At 48.6% G+C, this 17,295-nt stretch overlaps 1 protein-coding gene across 3 annotated transcripts in view; it reads left to right on the top strand.

Moving 5' to 3' along the window:
- SAMD4B (sterile alpha motif domain containing 4B) overlaps window positions 1-17,295 on the top strand; it is a 38,295-nt gene that overhangs the window by 12,211 nt on the left and 8,789 nt on the right. For all 3 annotated transcript variants that reach the window (XM_045532044.1, XM_045532043.1, XM_045532045.1), the window contains exons 2-4: window positions 849-1,248; window positions 10,552-11,022; window positions 16,709-16,948. In XM_045532044.1, coding sequence (XP_045388000.1) covers window positions 1,053-1,248; window positions 10,552-11,022; window positions 16,709-16,948 — 907 coding nt within the window. In that variant the 5' untranslated portion in view covers window positions 849-1,052. The remainder of the gene's footprint in view (window positions 1-848; window positions 1,249-10,551; window positions 11,023-16,708; window positions 16,949-17,295) is intronic.

Genomic DNA, 17,295 nt, shown 5'->3' with positions numbered 1-17,295 from the left:
GACAGGCTGGTGTCTCTGGAAGCCAAGGAGACTTTCTAACCAGAGGGCTGAGGTCTGGAGCAGCCTTCAGGGGAATGAAGAGGGCTGGGAGAGACTCACCTCAGAGTAGAGATAGGTGGAATTGTAGGGATCAGAGCTATGCCTTTTCCAGAGTGGGGGAGCTAGGTTGGAGGGGATAAGATCCCCTCAGCCTGTTGGTGGTCTTTGAAAAGGCCTCTGTCCATGCCTGTGCCTAAAGAGCTGACAGGTACCCAGCCAGTTACTAATCAGATAGCTCTCTGTATACATGAGATCTCCACCAGGGTCACTACCCTACCATCCATCCCCTACCTAGCATTGTGGATCTTAGCTTGAAGAGCCCTTGGGGTCCTTTCAGCAGGTGAGCAATTACTCTGAGAGTCATTACTCTGTCCAACACTCAGAGGAGGTGGCCAGAAACCAGCAAGGTCGGTGATGTCCCCGGTGTCATATGTCTATTTAGTCATGTCACCTTGGGCCAGATCTCCATTAATTCAGATCTTTTCCCATTTCTGAAAAATCTTTCCAGCTTACTCTCTGCTTTAAATCCACTTCCTTTGGCAGTGTGACAGCCAGGTGTGAGGGGCAGCATCTTCTCCTTAGTCTCTGGGATGGGTCTGTGAATCCCAATTAAGCCTTTTCTCTGGATCTGGAGACTGGGAGGAAAGTTGGTTTAGTATCTGGTGTTGGCTTCATCTTTCTCTCAGGAGCTCAGCAGAACAAGTACCCTGAAAGAGGAAGGAATGAGGCCTCCATGCCCCTTCAGCTCACACTCACCTGGCCAGCTTCATCCCCTTCATTCTGTCTGACCCCTTTGCTTCCTTTTTCAGGAGACTGGAGAGGTGTGGCTGGACCAAGACCTCCCCCAATGTGAGCAAGCTTCCCCCTCCCCCCACCATCCGTCACTACGCCTGGGGACATCCTCAAGCCCTGGCCCTCAGGGGAGAGGTAACAGGAGCCCACAGCCGGGACCATGTGACGGCGCTGGCCCTCGCCACCGCCGTCCCCCTCACCCTGGCCCCAGGCCCGGCACCATGATGTTCCGAGACCAGGTGGGCATCCTCGCTGGCTGGTTCAAGGGCTGGAATGAGTGTGAGCAAACAGTGGCCCTCCTGTCACTTCTGAAACGGGTCACCCGTACCCAGGCCCGCTTCCTACAGCTCTGCCTGGAGCACTCACTGGCAGACTGCAATGACATCCACCTGCTGGAATCAGAGGCCAACAGTGCTGGTAAGTCTCCACCCCTACAGATGGGAGTGCAGCAGGAGGGCTACCCAGAACAGATGTCAAGTGGCTAAGGAGAGTAAACCAACAGTAGTGCTAAGAAATGTAGGTTCTAGGCTTATTGGTGGGTGGGGAGTCCCTGACCTTCCAAGTCATCATCGTGGGTCTCCTGGGGCTGTGTTGCTGGATATCCTGAGGCATAGAATGGGGGACTCCTTGGAGAGGGTGTTGCAAACTGAGAACTACCCACAACAGAGGAAGGATCATGTAGGGTGGCTTATGTGGGTGGCTGAAAGGAACGGAGGAAAGTCATTACCAATGAAAGGGGGGTGAAGGTAACCAGTAAGTCATGTCTCAAGCTCCAGGATATCAGAGCTAGGAGGGAATTTTAGAACTCTTTCAAAACCCATAAGTCATCCTATACTATTTTTTAGTCCCAAAGGTAGGTTGGACTTAAGGCATAAGCAACTTCAAGAGAGTTTTGAATTTAGATCTAGTTCTTCACATCAGTTCTCTAAGCACTCAGTAGAGAGGCGCTTTGTGTCCCTTGAGCTTGGCACTGGGATGAGTGAACCAGGCTTCTCTAGAACCTGTCCCTAGGGCCCCAGTTGTACACAGGAGTCAGGTCAGAGAACCATCTCACAGGTGAAATGACCACTGCTGAAGCGATTCTGGGGTTAGATGGAGAGTTGTTGACCCTGGTGATGAGTGGGAGAGACGGAGACCAGACAAGAGGGAGAGTAGTGGGTACCCAAAAGCTAGCTGGGAAGGAGACCCATGTAGAATTTTTCCAAATTAGTCACCCTAACTCTTCCCACCACTTTCTCCATAATAACAGTTCACATTGAGCCCTTACAACAAATAATGTACTGTCTTTACTTGTATATTAACTTGAAAAGCAGTGTTATTGGGTGGCCCTCCAGTCAGCCTGTCTGGGTTTAAATTCCAGTTCTGTTACTAGACTTGTAACCAAGGGATTTAACCTTTCTGTGCCTCAGTTCCCTCATCTTAGGATCAAGATGATAATTATCTACCTTCTAGGGTAATTGTGAAGATTCACTGAGTTAACGCATGTGTAGCACTTAGAACATGGCCTAGCATGAACTGTCAATTGTTGTATTTATTGTCAGTAACTCATTTAGTCCTCACAACAACCCCATGAGATAGGTACTATTATTAGCCCATTTTACGGGTGAGGAAACAAGGATGGGATGCTAGGGTTGGGATTTGGGAAACCATAGAGCTGCCTGGCCTCCCTCATCTTCCCAGGCCTACCTGCCTTAGCAACAGTCGCTTTTATTTTACAGAGTTTTCATATACAAGTCACAGAAGGGGAAGACAAGTTACTCAGGCCAGGAGTCACACTGGCTTAATTCCCTGTGTGGCAGTCAAAGAGCAGTAAGAACCCAGCTCAGCTGCAGCAGGCTCAGAGCTCAGCCATTTCTCACCCCTGCCACCCTCCCCGCTGCTCTGTCACCAGCACTGGGCGTTCTGTTTGTGGTATGGCTCTGCCTCCAGAGTGGGGGCTCCTTTAGGTCCGGTCAGTGTCTCACACAGCTTTATCACACATCCCCATCACTCCATCCTGAGCACGCAGTTGGATAACTGCTGGGTGCCAATCTTGGCTGTATATCAGAATCCCAGTAATGCTTATTGCTATTTATTTGGATATTTTTAGTTTTTGCCTTGGTTTTCAGAACTTGTGCTAAAATCAAACCATACAGAAGGGTGAAAAGCGAGGTCTCCCTTCCAGACTCCATGTTCCCATTTTCTTGTTTATTTTTTGTGATAAATTCTGTGTATATATAAGTGCATACATATTCTCCTTCCAACTTTGTCATTGTTTTAATACATATGGCCAAACATCACACGTATTAACCAGTTTCTTTCATTTACCAGTATAATTTGAAGATCATTCCATATTCAGCACTTAGGTATATACCTCACTATGGTTAATGCCTGCATAATGACAAGAATAGGTCACATTTATAGAGCCCTACCTGTAGCAGTGCTTTACCTTTGTTGCTCATTTAACTCTCACAGCAACCCTGTAGGTTAAAACCTTTTATTCCTCCATTTTCCAGGTGAGGACACTGAGGTCTGGAGATATTAAGTGACTTGCCCTGGGTCACACAGTTGGTCAGAGGTAGAGCTTAAATTTGCCTTTAGAGCTCTTTAGCGCTCTTGACCAGTAGGCTCTACCACATGGTGTGTGTGGGGGGGGAGGGGGTCTGGCCCTTATAAACAGTGCTGTAATGAGTACCCTTTAAGCATCTCCAGGATAAATTTCTAGGATTCTGTGGAACTGCTAATTTGGAGGTGTGTGCATTTAAAATATTTGTTCTCACCACATTGCCCTTGAAAACATGCTACACTTTGCACAAAAAACCTGAGGCACTTCTCAGATGATTTGCATTGGAATATTGGGGGTAATGCCTAGCCAGGTTCGAGAACTACCACAGAATGAATTGAATGATGAATGAATATATGAATCAAGGTCTTTATCCACAGCCCCCATGTCAGATGGTGAGAATATAACAGGCTGGTACTTACATGGGTGTAGAGGTAAGAAAAACTTGGAACAAGGAAGAGAGGGAGGGGCACAGTGTGTTCAGGAGTCAGTAGGAAGCCTGCCAGAACCAGAGCACAGCATGACTTGAAAGGGAAAGGATCATAGAGGTAAATTCTGTAGGGCCTTGAATGCCTCTTTCCTGGTAGACCTGAGGGCTCCAAGATTAAAGAAGCTGGTGTCTCCTATCTCACTCCTACCCTCAAGTAGAACCACCCCCATCCCCAACCCATCATATTTGTAAAAGAAAGAAGGGGGCCTGGGGACCTGCCTCATGGGAGGAGCTGTTCCTCCTCTGACCGTTTCTCCTCCTCTGTTCATTATGGCCTTCCCTGTCCCTTGTGTTTCTCAAACTTGTGTCATCGTCAGAATCACAGGGGAGGAAGGGTGACTGTTAAATCCAGACTCTTCTGCCCTCCACCCCAGACCCACTAAATCAAAATCCTGAGGGGGTGGACCTGGGAACAAGTACCCAAGTTCTTCTGATGACCAGGCAGCATGAGAGATGATGCCCTGCTGGATGATTCATTTGTCATGGGGCACATGAGACTAGGAATCAGGACGCTTAGTTCTAGATCCAGCTCTGCCACTAACACCTCTTGTGACCTGGGTCAACTCCCTCCCCATTAGGCTTGAGGATGCCCACCTGGACGGTGAAGGGGTAGTTCTAGGTACTTTCCAGGTATGTCTTGGGCTCTGAAATAACGTGCCAAAGAAGGCAGAGCCACAGGCAAGCATACTGCTTTCTTTTTTGGGGGGTCTAGCATATTCTTTTAGAGCAACAGTTCTTAATATTTAATGGGCTGACCGCTCAGAAAATCTGTCCTTCCCCACCCCTGCAAAAAATGATGCACATTTATCCCACAGACCAAATTTTGAGTTCATTTGGTCTACCAGTCCCCGGTTAAGAGCTGCCCTTACTGGTCTGATGCCCTTCTTCAGCTTTTCAGATTCCTTCAAACCAGGAGGACTGAACAGTGAAGCAGATCCATTGCTTTTTTCTGGGTTTTATCTCCACGTCCCACCCAACCAACCCTGCTGCTTCCTCCAGTTCTCCAGGGAGACCCTGGGTTTGAGTTTAGATCAGAGCTGCCTGCCTGCGTATCTCCTCAGGTAGAGCAGGGAGCACAAAGGAATTGACCTAGGTGAGTAGTCCCAAGCCTAGCTTCATGTCACAATCCCCTAGGGACTTTCTAAAAATATTGTTAGGCCTAGGTCCTACCCCAGAGATTTAAAGCTCTCTAGTTGACACTTGTGTTCACCTAATGGGGAACCACATGTCTTGATGCTGATGCTCGTTCTCGGTGGGCCCAGGAAGGTGGTCAGGGTACTGTCATGTGACCTACTAGAAGTGGGGAGTGGAGGCTCACAGCTGTGGAAGGGGGCACTGGCCTGGGCTATCCTTTCCTCTCAAGCAGCTGGGAAGGTGTAGGGAGGTCCTCAAGTCCAGGTAGCCTGCATCGACTTCATAGAAGCAGAACCTGAGGCAACGCCTAGGAACAGAAAAGCAATACTTTGAGGATTTCTGGATCAGGGAAGAAGAGGCCCAAGGTTTCCCTTTGTTGTGATTCTTGCTCCTTCTCCTGGTGCTGTCTTCTTTGCCTGTTTGGAACTGTTAAAGTAATGCTGGCCCTTTCCTTCCTGATGCTGACTTGGGCCTATAGAGTGTTCCCATGGACAGGAGGGAGGAAACTGGGGCCAAGGAGCTGAATTCCACTTCTCTCCCTGGTCCTGTAGCTTCCTGGGATACATTTCCTGCATTTGCTTCCCACCTCCTGTCCTCTGAGTCAGTCCCTGTATCCAGCAGGTTTTAAGCTCCTCCCTCTCTGGCTCACTGAGCCTGGGTGGGGAAACTGAGGTCAGGAGAGGGCCATAGCAAGTGAGTCACCAGAGCTTAGCCCTGATGCCTCCACCCTCCTCTTTCAAGCTGTACCGACAGTTCATCAAACAAAAATGTGGGCCCCCTGGCCCTCCCCCATGTCTGTGTGAGCTAGGGTGAGGCAGAGAAGGGCACATTTGGAGCCAAACCCCAGCCCCTCTGGTGCCTGAGGCTGCCACGATTGTTTCACCAGCCCAGCACATAAAAATGGGGTTGCTCTTATGGCAGTCTCAAAGATATATTTGGCTCCTGTGATTTGCCAGGACCCAGGGTCATGGCCTACTTAGCTCTGGTCACCTGGCTAGCCCTGTCCCGGTTGCCACTGTAGCCAAAGAGGGCACTCATACACACAGTCTCCCTGGGCCTCTCCATGTCTGTGGAGTCCAAGTTTGTAGCTTGGCAAGAAGCAGCCATAGGCATCCTGGCATTCCCCAGTCCCCTCCCCCATCCACCCACCTTTAGAATTTCATCATTACTTGTTGTGTATCTAGCTCTGAAGAACCAGAAATATGTCTGTTTTTGGTAAATAACTGTGTGAAATTCCCCACCCCTGTCGAGAATCTTAAGGGGGAGGCCCAGATGTGCTCTTCTACATGAGCTGCCCTCCACCTTGCCCTGGAACAGCGTGGGTTCCAGATCTTCACCCAGGACGATAATAGTTAAAATGTGCTGAGCACTTATTACGTGCTAGGTGCTTTGCATGATTGTCTCATTGACTCTTTACAACAACCCTGGAAGGTAGGGGCTTTTACAACGCCCTTTGCACAGAAGAGGAGACCAAAGTTCAGAGAGGTTAAAGAACTGGCCCACTATTACATTGACCTAGATTGTGGAGGCAGAGCTGGATTTTGAACCCAGACAAGTTTTGTTTTGTTGTTATTGTTTTTGTTCTTGAGACAGAATCTTGCTCTGTTGCCTGGGCTTAAGTGCCGTGACATCAGCCTAGCTCACAGCAGCCTCAAACTCCTGGGCTCATGTGATCCTCCTGTCTCAGCCTCCTGAGTAGCTGGGACTATAGGTGCACGCCACCATGCCTGGCTAATTTTTTCTATTTTTAGTAGAGATGGAGTCTCGTTCTTGCTCAGGCTGGTCTTGAACTCCTAAGCTCAAGTGATCCTCCCGCCTCGGCCTCCCCCGAGTGCTAGGATTACAGGTGTGAGCCACCGCTCCCAGCCTGAACCCAGACAAGTTTGCCTGTTGAATTTGTGCTCTTACTCAGTATATTCTGCTAGGACCTGAGACAGGGTGACCTGAACTTGGGGAATCCTAGGGAAGCACATTATACACATATAGACACTACCACCTTCTAGGGGACCATCTGGGTTCAATTGTGCAGGTATTCCTTGGGCCCCTGCTATGCCTCAACTCTGGGCCAGACTTTTTGGATCTGGGCAGGAAACTAGAAGTTCCATCCCCACCCGTCATCTGCAGCCCCAGCTGGGCTCACCCCAAGGGGCCTGAGGCTGTGCAAATTCCTTGGACCAGTTCCAGTACTCACTGATGCTTCCCAGTCATGAGAGGCCTGCCCTCCCCACCAGCACCACCGCACAGGCACATGAACACACATTTCCTCAGGGCCAGCCTCCATTCATCCAAAACCACTCTCTCCTTTCTCAGCAGTAGAACAAGGTCCTTCATTGAGCCCAACCCTTGGGGCTGCTCTGTCACGTCCCCTGGCAGTACCAGAGGAGAAGCTGTATCCCTTAGCCCTAGGGTCCTGGCAGTACTCTGGAGTGGGGGAGGGACTAGACAAGGCTTCTCTCTGTCCCAGATGCCTCTGGCTACCCTGCAAGGCCTAAACAACAGCAATTGAGAATGTCGGGGTAGGGCTGAAGGGGCTGACTTACTCTACTGGAGAAGGGAGAAAAACACCCATCACTGAGCCACATGCTAAGTGGTATGGGCAGACTCTGCCAGATGCTTTACATGCATCATCTCCCTAGATCTCAGCAGCCCTAGAATCCCTATTTTACAGAGGAGGAAGCATATTGCCCAGGTAACTGCATGACACAGCTGTGATACAAGTCCTTTACTCTCTGTCCCTAATATTAATCACTATATTTCTTCTTCCTTCTCACCAAGAACTAAAAATTCAGGTGGTAAGTTAGCAAAAGTGACTACCAGAGAGTTCCTTACCATTTGATCCAGTGTCAGATGCATGTGAGAGGGCAGGAAAGGAAAAGGTTCTCTAAGGTCAGGAAGATCTGTTCCACCTTGGACTGATCTTTAGATATGGAGATGGCCTGAGGGGAAGCAGTTGGTTATGGGGAGCAGACTGAGGGGATGATGAGGTTTCCTGGCTTTGAGTGACACATACTGAAGGGGATCTGGAAAGCCAGGGCAGAAGAGAGACTTGGCATTGGAGAGATAGAAGGTTGTGGGTCAAAGGTCCTCCCAATTGTGGAGTCAGACAGACTTGGATCTCACTTCTGTCACTTACGAGCTCTGTCACTTGGGGGAAGTGACTTCACCTTCCCAAGTCTGTTTCTTAATCTGCAAAATGGGAATGCTAAAACAGAGTTGAGAAAGGTATGAAAAACAGTCCTGTTCTTAGCGTAGTGTCTGGCACATAGTAAGTGCTCAACAAGTGCTATCCATTATTGCTATCATTGTTAGCAGTAGTAGTGGTAGTAGTAGTACTACCACTACCACTGCTGCTACTACTGTTGGTGCTATGGTTAATTTTGACCAATGCTGTGACCATAGCATGAGTTAATGGCTTTCATTGGATGAATTCCCGGTCACTTTAACAGGGCTTCTTTAGGAAGCTTGGAGCAGAGAGCCCCAGACAAAGAAAATGCAGTTTACATAGTCAGGAGTTGGGAGCGTGATTTGTTTTCCTAGGCTGAAAATTTAAGCAGAATTAAAAATGTGTGTGAATCCCAGGCCACAGATTTCCAAGCAGGTGATGAAGAGAAAGAGGGGTACAGAAGGGGCATTTCTCAAGTTTTTGTGCAAGTGGCTGGCCTGCAGTGTGGGCAGAGGAGACCAGAGGTCCTTGAATCTTACGGCCTAAGGAACTTAGGTGGAAAGACCCTCAGATGCCTGGATTTCTGAGGCTTTCCTCATATGTGCCCATTCCCAGCCTCTCTGTCTCCTGGGCTGGGAGGTTGGGTTGTACCTTTACAATCTCTGTGTATATTTGAAAGGAAGAATCCATAGTAGGATAAAATAACCATAATAGTAGTAAAAGCAACTGATATTTACTAAGGACTTTATGCCGTGGTCTTACTTAATTCATAGAGCCATGCCAAATAGGACTGATTCTGAGCTTCAGTTTACAGATAAAGTAGAGCTCAGAGAAGTGATAACACTTGCCCAGAGTCATATGGCCAGTACATGGTGGAGAGGGACATATGCCATATCTCTGCCTGTTCTTTTTCATCACCTGCCCCTCTGGGGTCTTAGCCCTGTCCGGTTAGAGCCTTTGCCCCTTTCTAGGACCTCACATTAGCAGGTCTCTCAGAACTTGTTGTGATGTATTTGTGAATCATCACTTTGACTTTGGCTATAGGTATGAGCTCAGTTGCTGAAGAGTGAGGACATAGTTGGCCTTGGCCCTTAATTGTTGTCTCTTTTCTCAAGTATTGGTGTTCTTTGTCCTGTCAACATCATCTCCATCCTCCACACCCTGTTTAGCTCATCACAGAAGTGCTAACAAGGTTTTGGGGGGATAGTCAGATCTGTAGCAGTTCTTCCCAAGGCCTCCTTTATGTGGCCAGCCAGGGGCCATATTCTTGGGCAGCTCCCTTCTAGGTTGAGGGAAAACCTGGTTTATCTCCACGGGACAGACTCAGGCTCTTAGATAGCAGATAGGGTAGAAAGCAGAGGTCAGGATTACCATGGCATGGAACATCCAGTGGGGAGACTTCCTGAAGGAGGGCAGTAAGTTTAGGCAGTCTAGAAAAGACGGAATTTGTAGAGGAGAAAAGAGGTTCTTGCAGGATAAAGCCTTGAATCTCAGCCTGAGTGTGGAAGCCTGAATAAATATAGTGTGGAGAGAACCCCAGGGAAGATGGAGGTATCCTGAGCTGAGTCTTTATCTGGAGGAACAGGAGATGGGAAGTACCCTGGAAACAAAAGTGATATTCGGCTAGGAGTTCTTGGCCTTTAGTCTGTTGGTGCTGGTTGCCACTGTAAACTCCTGGTCAGGAACATGACATCCTGATGTGATTTAGGAAGATAAGTCCATCTGAATGTATGGGATGGAGTGGAGGGCGAGAATCTAAAAAGAGAGACCAGTTAAAAAACAACAGCAAGCATTTATTAAGTATGTCCTAAATGCCAAAAATACCTACCATTCTTTATTAGCTCATTGACTCTCAAAGCAACACTGTGAATAGCGTACTGTAATTATTTCCAAAATTATTTAAAGATAAAGAAGTCGGTGCTTGATGAGGTCCAAGGTGACTTACCAAGGTCCAACTAGTCAGTTGGGGAGTCCAGACCTCTGATTCCAGAGCCCAAGGCTTTCTGTATTTCTGTATTTTACTGGCTTCCCTAATCAGGAAGGAGGCTGTTTTGATAGGGAAAAGGGTGTAGAGGCCATGAAGTTAAAGGGATTGGGGGCCGGCAGTAGATACAGCAGAAAGAACAGGCCTGGGAGCAGCAGGAGGAGCTCAGATTCCAGAGTAAACCACTAGTTTTTGAGAACAGGAATGACAGAACCAGGAAAAGTTACTCTGGAAGCAGGGTGATTGTGTTTGATCTCACCTGTATGAGGGACAAGGTCTTGGGGGGTCATGAACCAAGTAAGGGAGAGGAGAGCAGAGCTGAAGGACTAGACCATAGGCAGCTCTCTTGGGTTTATAGGAGTTTCCCACCCTGGCTCTCCTGACATTTTCTCTTTTCCCCTCTGTAGCCATTGTCAGCCAGTGGCAGCAGGAGTCCAAGGAGAAGGTGGTATCCCTCCTGCTTTCTCACCTACCCCTGCTTCAGCCAGGCAACACAGAAGCCAAGTCGGAGTACATGAGGCTACTGCAGAAGGTGCTGGCCTACTCGATCGAGAGCAATGCCTTCATCGAGGAGAGCCGCCAGCTGCTCTCATATGCCCTCATCCACCCAGCCACCACACTGGAGGACCGCAATGCGCTGGCCCTCTGGCTGAGCCACCTGGAAGAGCGGCTGGCTAGCGGCTTCCGCACCCGGCCAGAGCCCTCCTACCACTCACGCCAGGGCTCAGATGAGTGGGGAGGGCCTGCAGAGCTGGGCCCTGGGGAGGCAGGGCCAGGCTGGCAGGACAAGCCACCCCGGGAAAATGGACATGTGCCCTTCCACCCATCCAGCTCAGTGTCGCCAGCCATCAACAGTATTGGGAGCAACGCAAGCACAGGTGAGGGGGTGTCCTAGGGGGCCATGTCCGCTTGACAACAGTCAGACTGGGCTCAGTCAGAGCTCGCTCACTCTGTGGCATTAGGCAAGTCGCATACCCTCTCCGGGCCTAAGCTTTATGAGGCAGTGCAAAGGCTGTGAACTGGCTTTCCCAGAGCCAAATCTGGCCTATAGACATGTCTTATTAAACCCACACTTTGGTTTTGGGGTTTTTTTGTGTGTTTTTAAATAAGTTTGATGCTATAAGGATTCAGGAATTTTCCCCTAAAAATCAGTTTTTCAGCTTCTCTTAAAAAGTCAAAATATCTAGCAACTCAAGGCCTCTATTCCCAGTGACAACAATAATGTGGAGCTGAATATAGGCTATGCCCTTTAAACCTGCACATTTGCCCCATTCTACCCCACAGCCCCACTTTGGGCATTTCTGATACCTCCCTGGCCTCTAGGGACATTATGCTTATGACCCCTGTGACCCCCTAATGGAGGGATCATTAACATCATCTGAGGCCCTTCCAACTCAGACATTCCGAATTGTTTTATCTGGCCTTTTTTCTCAAAATCTATTTGTCAATCTATATAAGACAAAACGTATGCTGCAGGCATTAGTAATAGTAGATAACACTTTTGAGCATTGACTATGCTAGGTACTTTTTTATAAGCACTTTTCAGATCTCATTTAATCCTTATTACAACCATATCATTAGCTCTATTTAACAGATGAGGACACTGGGACTAAAAGAGGAGACGTCACATATTCAAGATCACAAGTAGTACATGGAACTGGCCAAGGTTCAGACTCAGTCTGATGCCAGCGCCTGCCTCTGACCACTACACTGTCCTGCCAACTAAGTGGGTTTGAAAGGGCTCTCTTAGTAAAGGCCCTAAAGATTGGGGTGAACAGGAAGACTTGCTGTCTCAGTGACTTTTTGCAGTGTTTATTGAAATGAGCAGGATAAGGGAGGGTGGCTTTTCAAAGCCATGGTGAGGTGGCATGACCTGACTTGCGGTGAGGGGGGTCATGATTTTTTTTCCTTTTAATTTATTTTTCATTTGTATATATTCATGGGGTACAAGTGCAGTTTTGCTACATTGATGTATTATATTGTGGTGAAGTCAGGGCCTTCAGTGCATCTATCACTGGAGCAATGCACATTGTACCCCCCAAGCACCCTCCCATCATCCATTCCCCTCCCACCTCTCCACCCCTCCCAGTCTCCTTTGTCCATCATTCCACACTCTGCTTCCATGTGTAGACATTATTTAGCTCCCAGTCATATGTGAGTATTTGTCTTTCTGTGTCTGAGTTTCAGTTAAGATAGTGGCTTCTAGTTCCATCCATGTTGCTGCAAAAAATATGATTTCATTATTTTTTATGGCTGAATAGTATTCCATTGTGTATATATACCACATTTTCTTTATCTAGTCCTCTGGTTGATGGACACTTAGGTTGAGTCCGTATCTTTGCTATTGTGAATAGTGCTGGGATAAACACACAAGTGCAGGTATCTTTTTTATACATTGATTTCTTTTCCTTTGGGTAGATACCCAGTAGTGAGGTTACTGGATCATATGGTAGTTCTATCTCTAGTTCTTTGAGAAATCTCCACACTATTTTCCACAGAGGTTGCACTAATTTACATTTCCACCAACAGTGTTATAAGAGTTCCTTTTTCTCCACATCCTTGCCAACATCTGTTAGTTTTTGTCTTTTTCATAATAGCCATTCTGATTGGTGTAAGATGGTATTACATTGTGGTCTTAATTTATATTTCTCTGATGATTACTGATGTTGAATATTTTTTCATATGTTTGTTGGCCATTTGTCTTCTTTTGAGAAATGTCTGTTCATCCCCTTAGCCCATTTTTTAATGGGGTTATTTGAGGTTTTTTTGTTCAGTTCTTTCAGTTCCTTGTAAATTCTGGATCTTAATCCCCTGTCATATGTATAGTGTGCAAATATTTTCTCCCATTTTGCAGGTTGTTTGTTCACTCTGCTTATTCTTTTGCTGTACAGAATCTTTGTTTAATTAAGTCCCATTTGTCTATTTTTGTTTTTGTTGCCTGTGCTTTTGAGGTCTTAGTCACGAATTCTTTGCTTAGACCAACGTCCAGAAGTTTCCGCTAGGTTTTCTTCTAGTATTTTTATAGTTTCAGGTCTTACATTCAAGTCTTTATCTTGAGTTGATTTTTTTATATGGTGAGAGAAGGGGTCATGATTTAACCTCAAGGTGGTCAGCTCCCTTTAGCAGGCACTGGTTAAAGCAGGACAGGAGAGTGTAGCAGTGAAATGTTATGTGTGCCACTGGATGGGGGAGCCCTGGGTCTCTAGTGCCCGGCTCTGTGTTACCTGGTCCACATTAGTTACTCCCGAGCCAATTTTTTCCTCAGTTAATATGGATGTCCTGGTCCATCTACCTCCCTCCCGGTGGTGGTGAGAACCTAGGAAGATAGAGAGAGAGGAGGGCATTTTCAGGGAACTCTAGCAACCTGAGGTGGTTTGGACCTTGTTTTCCAGTCTTCAAGCATCACAGTTCCAGGATGGGAGGACATTTTAATAATGATTATTCTAGCTAAAAATACTGGGCACTTAGTCTTTGCTAGTCGCTATTCTGAGAACCTTATATATATAAACTCATTGGCTTAAGTCTCAGAAAAGTCACCCGCCCAAGGTAGTGTAGCCAGAATTTAAGTCCAGGCAGTCTGGCTCCAGAGTTCATACTTTTAACTATTATGCTCTACTACCTCCACCTCAAAGTGACCCTCCTGGAGGTGCTCAGACCTCATCACCCATGCAGGGTGCCCATAATTTTCTGTCTCCCCACATTTTCTGTGCTCCCCATGATGAGGACCCCAGGACCTATTAAAAGACCAGGCTTGAACAATGTTGGGTAGTAGGGGTTTAGACCAAAAGATAGAGAAGAATTGGGCATTCCAAGTAGAAGGCACAGAATGAATTAAAGGCACTGGGGTGGCAAATTAGAGAGGACAGTATGCAGACGGGTCTGGCTGGGGTGGATTTGAATGAGTAATAGGAAGATTTAAATGAGTAATAGCCGTGGCAGAGATTTGTATTTACCGTGTACCATCCCTATGCTAAGGACTTCATGTGGAAATGGAGGCAGAAGGGCAAATGAAGTAACCTGCTCAAGATCACATAGTTAACAGGTGACAGAGCCAGGATTTAAATTCAGATCTGTCTTGACTCAGACCCCAGTGTGTAGGGGCCGCATTCTGGGGTCCTTGCAGGGCACGATGAAGCTTTTGGAATTCAGGCAGTTGTAGGAAACAGGAAACCATTAAAATAGTTTTGAGTGGGGAGCAAGGATTGGTCTGTGAGGGGGGCAGGGTGGGTTTGGGGTGATGCCAAGGACAGACCAGGGTTTCTTGGAGAGTGTGAGGCCCTGGATCTCTGGCCAGCATTCTTGTTTTTATAATTCTCATGCTGTGGCTAGCCTCCACCCCAGTGCGTGGCCAAGCAGGGCCCCTTAGGAACTGCATGATCATTCCAATCAGGGTAATTTCCTGCCCTCTCTGCCTTGCCTGCCCCTTGGCTGAGAAGGGAGGAAGGAGGAAGCCAGAGGCACCAAAACAGGCAAAAAGGCTTGTATTTAGGATTCCTCAGCCCCCCAGAACCTTGAGTGTGCTGTCTTCCTCCTGAGTCCTGAGTGGGGACAAAAGCCAGGGCTGAGGGAGTCCAGAGGCTGAAGGAGCCCTGAGTAGGGACTCCAGAGGTCCCAGGCTAAGGCAGAGACTGGCCTTAGGGGACAGGCCAGTGCATTTGCCTCTCCGTCAGGTGACTTCCTGGCCAGGAGCATCATTTTGTCACAGATGAGGAAAGGTGTTTTGGGGGCTGCACCCACCCAAGGAGGGCTGGCCCTCCTTCCTGGGCTGGGTGTCAGTGGAGCACTGGAAAGAACCCCAGCCTTTCCATCAGAAACAAGGCCTGGGCTCTGTCTCAGCCTTTCAGCTCCCTGTGGGAACCAGGGCAAAGGACTTCAGCTCCCTGCGCCTTGATGTTCTCACCTACCCAAGGTACGGCTGACTTGAGGTACTTCTGGACTCCCTGCTAAAGAGGCCCTCTTAGCACTCTTGTCATTTATGGACCTTTATTGGAAGACTCCTGTGTGTTGGGCCCTGTGCCTGATCTTGGGATGCAGAAATGATGAGGCAGGGTTGCCATCCTCCACAGGCCCACAGTCCAGCACAAGAGGCAAGCTGGTGAGGATGGCAGCAAGTGCTAGGCTTGAGGCAGCAGCAGAGGGGGTGCTTCAGTGAGGCATGAAGGCAGAAGGGGCTGGTGGAAAAGGGTGGGAGAATGGTGAGCGAGGCAGAGGGAGAAGTATGGATAAAGGTCTGGGAGCTCATGAGAACTTGCTCTGTCCTGGGAGTGGTTAAAAATCAAGTTCGATCCCTTTGCCCCCTTCAGAAATGGGATGGACAGAGGGTGCAAAACGTCCTGTGCAAGAGGGCCTGGGTTCACTCTGAGTTACCAGGACTCATGGGTGGCCAGTTCAAGATCCTTACAGAAAAAAACAGGAGGTGGTGAGGCCCAGTGACAAGGATGTTGAGGAAGCAGTTCATGTACTTCATGCATTTACAAATAGTGATGAAACAACTCCTCTGGGCCAGACAACACTGTAATTGCTGAGGATGTTTAAGACAGGACAGGTCCCTGCTGTCACAGATCTTCTATCTAGCAGAGGATACAGTTAATAAGCAGGTAAACAGATAACTTAATGAGATAATTTCAGGTTTGTGACAGGTGCTGTAAGAAAGATAAGACAGAGTAATGTGATGGAATAACTGGGATGGGGACTGGGGGCAGCAACTTCAGATTGATGGTTTAGGGTAGTCCTCAGAGGAGGTGACCCTAGAGATGAGACTTGAGGGAGCCAACTGCTAAGATCAGGAGGGATAAGAAGAAAGAGCAAGGCCTGGCGCAGTGGCTCACACCTGTAATCCTTGCACTCTTGGGTGGCTAAGGTGGGAGGATCGCTTGAGCTCAGGAGTCTGAGGTTGCAGAGAGCTATGATGATGCCACTGTACTCTACCCAGGGTGACAGAGCAAAAAAAAGAAAAGAAAAGAAAAAGCAGCAAGTACCAAAGTCCTGAGGCTGGAGCAAGCTTGAGTGTTTCAGGAGCAAATTGGGGATTTGGGAGGAGGTGATGGCTAGAGAGGCATGAACCAAGTTGTGGGTTGTGGGAGATGAGAGGTCAGAGAGGAGAAGGGACCAGGTCCTCTATGGCCTTTTAGGTGCGTGGACAAGTTTGAATTTTGTACTCAGCATGAAAGGAAGCCGCAGGGGACCAACTTTTTCAGGTTTGCATTTTTAGAAGGATCAGTGCAGTGTGGCTGTTGTGAGGGGATGTAGGAGGCAAGAGTGAAGGCAAGAAACCAGTGAGGAGGCTGTGACGGGAACCCCCACCAAGGACATTGATGGCTTGGACCAGGGTGCTGGTGGAAGAAGTGGAGAAGTTCAGGGAAATGGATGACAGCTTGCTGATGGGTTGGGTGTTGGGGGTGAGGGAATGAGCAGTATCTGATAGGCAGTTCCCCTTGTGTCCCAGAGCCCCTTCCCTTTGGAAGAGTATGGGCTGAATAGCCGTCATGGCACTGACTGGGGGCCATGGTATCCTGTGGTCAGATCCCCAAGCCTGACCTTTTGCTTCTCTTCCACTCTGGCCAGGTCTCCCCTGCCAAATCCACCCTAGCCCGCTGAAGCGCTCCATGTCACTCATCCCTACGAGCCCCCAGGCCCCTGGTGAGTGGCCGAGTCCAGAGGAGCTTGGGGCACGGGCTGCTTTCACCACGCCCGACCACGCACCCCTCTCACCCCAGAGCAGCGTGGCCTCCTCTGGCAGTGAGCAGACGGAGGAGCAGGGCTCCAGCCGGAACACTTTCCAGGAGGATGGCAGTGGCATGAAAGGTACCATGGGGAGGGCAGTATCAGGACCCTTCTCCAGGGGCTTCTGCATAGCTTAGCGGCCGGAAAGGAGCTCATAGCTGCCACTTGCCTATCCCCCTGAGGAGGGGCAGGTCTGAGGGGAGTGGGTAGTCCCTGCCCTTAGGGCTTGAGGCAGAGCAGAGACTCCAGGTCCACCCTCACAGCCGCTGGTCTTATCGGGGAGGATCCCCTGTCCTCACATACCCCAGTCTGACAAGGAAGCCAGGACACAAGTAACTGATGGGACAGAAGTTCCAGGAAGACTTGGAGAGCTCAGTGAGGTCATCCTAGTGCACATCCAGCCAAGCATCTCAGAAGGGTCAGATGTC

The sequence above is a fragment of the Lemur catta genome, chromosome 19 (assembly GCF_020740605.2).
Source record: "Lemur catta isolate mLemCat1 chromosome 19, mLemCat1.pri, whole genome shotgun sequence".
Classification (NCBI taxonomy): Eukaryota; Metazoa; Chordata; class Mammalia; order Primates; family Lemuridae; genus Lemur; species Lemur catta.
The sequence above is the reverse complement of the archived record's forward strand: the minus strand, read 5'-3'. Positions and strand labels throughout refer to the sequence as shown.